We start from the raw sequence: 9558 nt of genomic DNA, 5'->3' as shown, positions 1-9558 counted from the left end.
GTGGGGGGGGGGGGGGGGGGGGGGGGGGGGGGGGGGGGGGGGAATGTCACACTGACGTCATTGCAGTCCGTTGAGAGTTTGTTTGTGATTAGTGGGGGTACGAGTTGGATATCCACGTACTCTCCCTCTCTTTTCTCTCTGCTCTGCTTGCTCATTACACAGCTCAGCTCAGCTCTCATTCATGGCAACCCCCCCAAGTATTGCTAGACGGAAGGCGTCGTCTCTGCTCTCGTCGATGTCAATGGCTAGTATTGCTAGACGGAAGGCCTCGTCTCTGCTCTCGTCGAGGAATCTCTACTACAACAGCTTCTCCTTGAGCAGAGGATTCGCGTCGGGATCTGATGAGGAGAACGAAGACGTTGTCATCGGCGGTGGCCCCGGCGGCTATGTCGCTGCCATCAAGGCGGCTCACCTCGGCCTCAAGACCACCTGTATCGAGAAGCGCGGAACCCTCGGCGGCACCTGCCTTAACGTCGGTTGTATTCCTTCTAAGGTACGTACTGCTGCACTCTCACTCTTCTATCTATCTATCTATCTCTACTGCTTCTGGAATTGCAATAGCAACATTTTTGTACAATAGAATTGAACTATATGGTTGTATTTGCTATTTGAACATTCCCACTGTCAATCTCAAATATGATCTAGATATCCCTTCCCTTCTCTCATTGTTGTTGAATTATAAAAGTATAAACTGAAAGACATTAACAAGCTCCATGCTATAATACTTGCTGTTTATGGCGGCTGTCGTTTGTTTTTTCTCCATTCCTGCTGTAGAAATATGTAGGTTGCTGCTGCGCACTAACATGGTGCAGTCTATACGTTGTCCAACTCACCTATTGTATTAAATTATAGTGCTACTTTTTCAGTTATATGTAAAGATCATACTAGGAGTTGGGGTTCACATTACTTAATTTCTTATCTAGTCTATCTTATTAGAGTATTTGTTTTCTGCTTTTTATTCTCTTAATTCTGTGGCCTAATGCTCTTCTGTTGTACTCAGGCATTACTGCACTCCTCACACATGTACCATGAAGCTACACACTCATTTGCCAACCATGGTCTGGAGTTTTCTTCTCTTAAGGTTAATTTACCTGTCATGATGGCCCAAAAAGATAAAGCTGTGTCTGACTTAACAAAAGGATGTGAAGGGATATGGTAAGTTCCTCTCACCTTCAGAAATTACGGTGGACACTATTGATGGAGGTGAAACTGTTGTCAAAGGGAAAAATATTATAATTGCCACTGGTTCTGATGTCAAAGGTCTTCCTGGGATAACCATTGATGAGGAAAGAATTGTATCATCTACGGGCGCTTTAGCATTAAAGGAAATTCCTAAGAAGCTAGTGGTTATTGGAGCGGGGTATATTGGAATTGAAATCGGATGTGTCTGGGGCCGACTTGGCTCAGAGGTCACTGTTGTTGAATTTGCACCTCATATTGTTCCTAGCATGGATGGTGAAGTTCGCAGACAATTTCAACGCACCCTTGAGAAGCAGAAGATGAAATTTATGCTTAAAACTAAGGTGGTCTCAGTTGACAGTTCAGGTGATGGTGTTAAGCTGACACTTGAACCGGCAGCTGGTGGTGATCAGACTGTTCTTGAAGCTGATGTTGTTCTTGTTTCTGCTGGTAGAACTCCATTTACTGCAGGGCTTCTATTGGACAAAATAGGAGTTGAAACTGACAAGATTGGTAGAATCTTGGTTAATGAACGCTTTGCCACTAGCGTACCTGGGGTCTATGCCATTGGTGATGTTATTCCAGGGCCTATGTTGGCTAACAAGGCAATGGAAGAGGGTGCTGCATGTGTGGAATTCATTGCAGGCAAGGAAGGCCCCCACGTGGACTATGATATGGTTCCCGGGGTTTCTTCACACACCCTGAGGTGGCCTCAGTGGGAAAAACCGAGGAACAAGTGAAGGCACTTGGAGTGAGTTATAGTGTTGGGAAGTTCCCTTTCATGGCAAACAGCAGGGCCAAGGCAATTGATGATGCTGAGGGGTTAGTCAAGATCCTCGCTGAGAAGGAAACTGACAAAATATTGGGCGTCCACATCATGGCACCAAAAGCAGGAGAGTACATCCACGAGGCCGTGCTGGCATTGCAGTATGGAGGATCCAGCGAGGACATCGCTCGTACATGGCATGTCCATCCAACAATGAGCGAGGCTGTTAAAGATGCTGCATTCGCCACTTATGACAAGCCAATTCACATTTAGAAAGTTAGCACATACTTTCGACTTACTAGCTTTGCCAATTTGAACATTTTTATCTCAAAGTGAGTTGAAATTACTGTTTAGTGGAGATTAAGGATTCCATATTTAACCAGAAAACTCAATTTTGAACATTGTAATGGGGGAAACTTGCTCTGATGTGTGGAGCAGATGCAAGATAATGAATGACAGCATACTGTGCTGGATTTGGGAACACTTTGCCACACTAGTAAATTGTAATTGCATATGTCTCCTTAACTGCAGCTTTTGCATTTGTGGAGATGAAGGGAAAGGGGAAAGTGAGAAGAACTAAGAAATGACTTGTTCTTTGTGTTTGAGCCGCATATAAAATGAACTCATTAGGAAAGGTAATTTTAATATTTTGCATATGGTCATCATGGCAGATAAAGAAGCAAAGAGCAAAAGAAGCATTATTGTTCCCATATCAGATTTTCTAAAAGAAATCTTCATCTATTTTATCAGTAGGAGTACTTCTCAGCCCAGAACTACATATTAGATACTTAATCCATCCATCTATGAAGCCTTGAATAGGGCAAATTATTCCGGGGACTCGAAATGTGGACTTAGGTTCAAAATACACCATAATGCGACGAAAATTGTGAAACATCAGAGGTGAAACATGAAGCAAACTAGATCTCCACCTAGCTACATAAACTCAATACTCATGACAATTACAACATAATATAGATGTGTTGATAAAAAAAAATAGCATTTCTATTATAAAAAATCACACCAAAATAGAATAAAATGAAAGTAAATGTATATAAACTGACTAAGTTAAATTTTATTTTCGGACATACCTATGAATTTTTATTTTTTTTTTCTTTTTTTCCGAAACATGTCCGTAAACTTAAAGATATATTATTGTATTGTGTCATATTGCGATATTAATTATATGGAATGGAAACAAGAACAAGAAGGTCACAGATCACATCTCTGTGTACATAAAACTGGCGGACACAAGCAACCTCCACCCCGGGTGGGAAGTCCACGCCGTCATTCGCATGTTTTTGTACGATCAGAAGAAAGACAACTACAAGGTTAGTCTTTTAATTGATCGAGACGGAACCGTAAATCATAACCATTTGTAGGAATGTAATGTTTGTTTAATTTAATTTGTTTTTTTCAGATGCAGAGGAAAAAACGAGGCGATTTCGAGCAATGAAGGTGGAGTGGGGTCACGACAGATTCAGTTGCATAGTTGATTGACTCAAACCACTAATAATAGAAATTGTTCCGATTGGAAATCGATTTTGTCTTATCAAGTCAGTTTCTTGACTAATTTGTGTGAGATTGTCCTCTTATCTGTCATCTTTTAACCAACTAATATAAAATGGCGTTTTCCCACAAACTCTCAACATTCTTCTTCGTCGTCTTGGTGGTTGTCGTCGTCGTCACCACCGTGACGGCCGATTTGGTCGACACCGTGTGCGGCAAAACACCGCAACCCGCGCTATGCGCACAAACCTTAAGAGCTGATCCTCGTTCCAAAGGCGCCGACCTTAAAGCCCTCGGACTCATCGCAATAGATATTGCGACAAACCAGACGAAATCTGGACAGGCCCTCGTCTAGTCCTTCCTCAACGGCGCCACCGACCCAAACCTCAAATAGATATTGTTGACGTTTTTGGAGCATTATTCCAACTCCATCGGTAGTCTCAGAAAAAAAATAGCGTAATGTTGTTATCCATCTCTAAAAAAATTTCTTTCCTAATTTTTACCTCCTCACATGGCGTTATTTAATGAAATATATTTTTTAGTTTCATTTGACGATAATAGTCCGCACAACGCTAACTGTATAACTTCATCAATATATTAGTAGTTGCCTTCCTTCAAAAATTTATTTTTAATAATAATAAAAAATTGAGAGCCTGACGAAGGCCCAAGAAAGTCGAATCGGCACCTTATACAAAAGGAAAATTGTAGATGTGTTCCGAATTTTTTTTTATAAATTAATCAAAGCATGACACAGATATAGAATAGAAAAATAAAGTAAAATATAAGAGTAAGTATGGGTGTTTAGTTTGCACATGAAAATCGAAATGGGTATGAGTATCAAATACTTTAATGGTAATATTTTTGGTGAGTATTTTGCATGTTTGGTAGTAGGATAGAATGTGAATAATTATTCAATACAATAATTCAAGCCAGTCAAGTTATAATAACACATTACTCACAATCTCTAAAGCATTAATAACAATTTATAATAATGACAAACTAAGTGTTTTTTATAAGGACCATATGCAATATTTCCTACAAGATTATTCCATATCTTCTAACTTTAAAGTTTAGATTCACGCTATAAAAAGTAAGCAATGTTACAACCCAGGTGAGAAGTTGTCACAATGCAATTACCCTTCAAAGTTCAAACCCCCCTAGTTATTTAGATGTTCATTGCCCCTTTTCCCTTGGGGACTTCATGTAATAGACAGCAATAAACCCTGCTCTGCTCTGCTCTACAGAGAGCAGATTTTTCCTACATCCTACCAAACAGTTGATGCAAATAGGTAGTACAGTAATAACTTGAAAACACAGCAAAGGCCAAAGCTTGTAATGGGTCTCTTATAGTTATAGAGTGCCTAACATAATAGTCATACTGTCCAAAATATGTGTATGAAGATATAGTAAGATACAGCTACACTTACAACTGGGTGGGGTGGGGTGGGGTGATACATGGATGGTTAGTGGTTATTGATGTAAGGTATTGGCACAAGCAGTCAAATAACAAGAAATGTACATGGTCCAGGTTTCAAACTGACAAATTGTTCTCACAGATCAAACTACAACGTAACATCTATTGCAATGAAAATCAGGTCAACCAGGGCACATGTTAGTTAACATGTGTCTGTCATTTAGGGTACAGAATGTCATAATGACCTGGTCGGTATAGCAAGGTAATAAATGGAGGAGCTGGGGCCTTGGAATCACCATTATCAGCACTTGGGATGTCATGGTTGACAGGAACGAAGTCATGGTGGTTTACACTAACCCCACTGTTTTCACATGAGCTGCGATCAAGATACACAACCCGGATTGGAACACCCAAGGCATCTGACAAGGCTGTAATGTGCACATGATCACTCTCTTCACCCATTGGTTCTACCGAAGACTTGCAAAACTATGTTCAACAAAAGAGAGCAAATGTTAATTGAACATGGGTGAACCAATATGCTCAATTAAGTCAAAAAATCAGAAATAACATTTTAGCATGCTATACATTGTATAATTGCACTTTGGTCTATATTCATGTATTCAGGAAATAAAAATAACAAACAGTAAACAAGTCATAAAAATCTAACCTGTTCCACCGAAGCATTTGATAATCCTAGTATAAACGGCTCAAAAAACTCTGAGCGTTTCTTTATCTCGCCAGAGGTCACAAATCTGAAGAACATTACAACTGAACAAGAAGCAGTTTTAGGACAGAATAAAGTATATTGTAACTACTCATTTTGAGTCATTTCAGAAATCGTTATTTTAGAATGCTAACACAAGGGTGTTTCAATGAAGCTTACTATAGTCAGAGATTGATTGGTCACGGCTTCTTTGTAGGAGTTCATCATGGCTGCAATAAGCAAAAATAAATAAATAAACATATAAATCAGAGTATACTCTTCAAAATACTCAACAATCCAAAGAAAAGCAATTTCATGACAGTTAACAAATGCAATTATGAAAACAAGAAAAAGTTACATTCAAACCTCATGGATGCTTCGCTCCTTTGAAGAACACTATCAAGTTGCTCGATGAATAACTATAATGTTGCGCACAAAATATGAAATAGCAGAATTATAAAGTTTACACAATAAGAAAAGACATTGAGCAGAATGAAAAGCTAAACAATGGGCATGTGGGAATTAATGGAGGGTGACACCATGCAAACTAAAGTATTGAAAACTACCATGGCAGTTTATAAAAGGGAGGAAATCATCTATCCAGAGATCATCCACAAACTAAACTTACATGTTTTTTGGTGTTTAATGCATCAGGCATGGTTAGGTCTATAAAATCAACAGGTGGTCATAACTATAAACGACTCAACATATCAAATAGGATGAAATGAGTACCGCAAAAAAATCTTCAAATGTAAATTCTGCATAGCCCAGACTTTGAAGTGTTTTTCTGCATTTCTCCACATTGCCTTTTATACGTTCAACTTCTTTTTGGTCTTGTGATTCCAAAATATGCTCCTTCATTTGTCAGCAGATGATCTTTTAGCAGCCTAATAGGGCAAACAACAGAAATAGGTACATATATAGAAGCCCTACATTGCAAAACAATAAATTTATAACATACAAGGTACGCAAACATGAAGCTTCGGAAAAAGCAGTTTCCATCCCCACGTGTTCTTCTGATGGAAGCATATTGTTCACTCAGAACCTGTATAAATGTTAAATACCATTTAGCAATGCAAATGCATCATGAAGAATTGAAGAAACTTAGAACACACAAATAGAAAAATAAACCTTTATCTTCTGCAATAGAATTGGACTTCCTGATTGATATTCAGCTTCCAACGATAACAGAGGTTCCTGTAATTGACATGCCATGCATTACAACTAATGATATTATTAACAAAATCACCAGGGAAGTGCATGTAGAAAGAGTTACAAAAGATATGTCAAGTAGTATATTTATTTTATACAGTAACAAAATTTTAAAAAATGCACTCTAATGCACACAGCATAGAGGAAAGATTGAAATATAAGGATGGAAATTGCAGGTAAGATAGTTTGCATTCTCATCTTTAACCATATACACAGTGGTATTAGTCAGGAACAAAAAATTATGCTTCCATATTAGCAGTTACTCTTACCTTATCACCTACAAACGGAAGCTTCTCAGCTTCCTCAGCCCGAATAACAGAATGCTGCTGCATAATATCATTATCCCCATATTTCGTCCAATCATCAACTTCAGATGCTTGAGCAGATGCCGAGATTTCAATCTCAGCATCAGTTGTCGGCCCCTCCTGACCTTGCATCTCCTCTTCAGCAATAAAAGTATAAGCTCCCTAGTAAAGACCTTTCTCTAGAAAAGAAAATAAATTACATAAGTAAACACAGATTGACATTTGAAAGTGGATAGGTGTTTTGGATTGCAAAGCAACAGTAGGTAAGGTGCTAGTGTGTTACTGATAACACATGGAAATGATGTTTTTAGCCTGCAGTACGAAGCAAGATAAAGTTGAATTCACAGGACTATACAACATAAAGTTTACATAATACTCAGTATATGGGAGGAAACCTTAAGGAAATGGAACAACTATTTACAAAAATGAGCTTGAAACCCATGCAATTGCAAGCAATTCAATTAGTAATTTCTTCTAGAACCTTTGATGAGCCTTGTTGTTTAATAGAACATTCACTAATACCTTAATTGAATCAGTCAAGACCAAATCTGATTATCAAAGTGCTTCTCCAATTGCTCAAGACATTTCTTTTCAAATGAGGAACAAAACAATATTATTTTGATCCATTTTTAGTAAAATAGAGAACGATATTCCAATAGTAATGAAAATGGGGGTGGAGGGGATCCGTATATGTTGTTCAGGTCAATTAAAAGGCGCAGAAATAGCTAGAACTGAATCCGGAAAGTATTTTAAAACATGTCGTAATGTATTAAACCAGAAAATAGAATAGGCTCCTGCAGAATTATCAACTGGTTATGAAATCTCAGGTGTCAAAGTATGGATTTCATATAGTAAAAATAATAATAATAATAATAATAATAATAATAATAATAATAATAATAATAATAATAATGGGACGTGCTATATCCAAAATGTACGAAATATAGTAAATATCTTAAAGGCAGATGTAATAGGGTTGCAAAACAGACAGTCCACGACTTGATTTTGGAAGACATAGCACTAAAAGTTGTAGAGCTGGTCCTCTTTCATATCGAGCCATTGAAGCAACATGCCGTTCTATAATAGGACACTCACATCAATCTATTAGCAAGACAATTCCGACGAAATGGTAAGATATGGTTAAAAGTTTTGGCAGATTTATGGGGAAACCTAGACATTTCAAAAGTTTATGGGTGTTCATTAAACTTACAAAAAGAGCAGAAGGTACCCATTTCACAAGGTCAGAAAAGTCTACCCCCTCAGCTGGATAATTATTTCATCCATCACATATCCAACCCCATATTATTGCCACTTAAAACTCCTAGGTGCTAACACAAATTCTCGAAAGGGCAGCTTCTATTCTGTTCAATATTGCATCATCAATTCCATACAACCACATTATACTTAGAGCACAACTAAACTCACACAGAGTATCCTTAATTCATCAAACGAACCTCCAACACTCTTGGTGAAGGCAACAATTAAGCAATCCAAAGCAAATTGAGAATCTAAAAACAAAAACCTATAAACTATCCAAATAAATTGCTTCGGGGGATGGAGAAAATGATAGTTGTGCACTTATCCTTGATCTCAAATCACAAAACATAACAGAAATTCAGCACAAAAATCCATACGAAAAGCGATATAAACCAACACATATAAGCAAGCACACATACAGATTCCATAAAACTCGTAGAATTATGCTTTCGCTACCCTAAACAGATCAAAATTGGGGGAAGAGGGGGTTTAGAAGGCAGCGGGAACGAACCAGACGGCGAATCTGGATCCGTGAGAGAATCGAAGACGAAACAAGTCTCCAGTGGAGTGGAGAGTGGAAGCAATAAGCAATTATTACTTGGCTACTCGCTAGTGCGATGGTACTATCCTATGACTGCTGAACTTGTGAGTGGGTTGCGGATCAGTTTCAGCTTTTCGCGTTCAAGTATCCGACCCGCCTCAATGGTTCGACCCTTAAACCGCTTTGAATTCATTACTACTTTTGAGTCTTATAATATTAAAATAATAATAATAATAATAATTTTAAGGATAGATTAATAATAATAATAATAATCTAATTATTAATTCAATTCATGTATCATGCATTGTCAAATGAATTATTCCCTTCTCCAAATAATTTGGTTGCCAAATTAAGATTTCAAATCACAAGATTTGATGGCAAAATTAATAGGATTTAAAAAATGCACATGGATCGAATAGACTCAATATTAACAATTGCAAATTTCTAAAATTTTAAATTGACGCCTCTCGACGGTATTGACGATTAAAGCGCAAAGTGCTCTTCAAATTCATAGCAAAGTGTAGGCGAGCAAGAAGGTAAGCTTAGCATCGATTGTCTTTTATATTTAAGTTTGGAATAAGGGTCAAATAGACCACCGAACTACACACGAAACTGCAATTAGGCCATTGAACTCAAAAACAATGCAATTGGGTTCCTGAATTACACCATGCAAAT

The 9558-nt window shown here is 37.8% G+C and overlaps 1 protein-coding gene and 1 pseudogene across 1 annotated transcript; one reads left to right on the top strand and one right to left on the bottom strand.

The window, feature by feature from the left end:
• The first annotated feature begins 163 nt into the window (after positions 1-163).
• Positions 164-2592, top strand: LOC116002633 (annotated as a pseudogene).
• Positions 2593-4772: 2180 nt separating this feature from the next.
• On the bottom strand, positions 4773-9026 carry LOC116003184 (OVARIAN TUMOR DOMAIN-containing deubiquitinating enzyme 1). The gene is made up of 9 exons (XM_031243348.1): positions 8854-9026; positions 7050-7264; positions 6700-6765; positions 6530-6613; positions 6301-6423; positions 5935-5987; positions 5749-5798; positions 5533-5633; positions 4773-5351 (listed from the first exon to the last, which is right to left on the bottom strand). The coding sequence occupies exons 2-9, from the start codon at positions 7215-7217 to the stop codon at positions 5082-5084; spliced, it is 915 nt and encodes a 304-aa protein (XP_031099208.1). The 5' UTR covers positions 7218-7264; positions 8854-9026; the 3' UTR covers positions 4773-5081.
• Positions 9027-9558: the final 532 nt, after the last annotated feature.

This window comes from Ipomoea triloba, chromosome 13 (assembly GCF_003576645.1).
Source record: "Ipomoea triloba cultivar NCNSP0323 chromosome 13, ASM357664v1".
NCBI lineage: Eukaryota > Viridiplantae > Streptophyta > Magnoliopsida > Solanales > Convolvulaceae > Ipomoea > Ipomoea triloba.
Note: the sequence above shows the minus strand (reverse complement) of the source record. Positions and strands in the feature narration are given on the sequence as shown.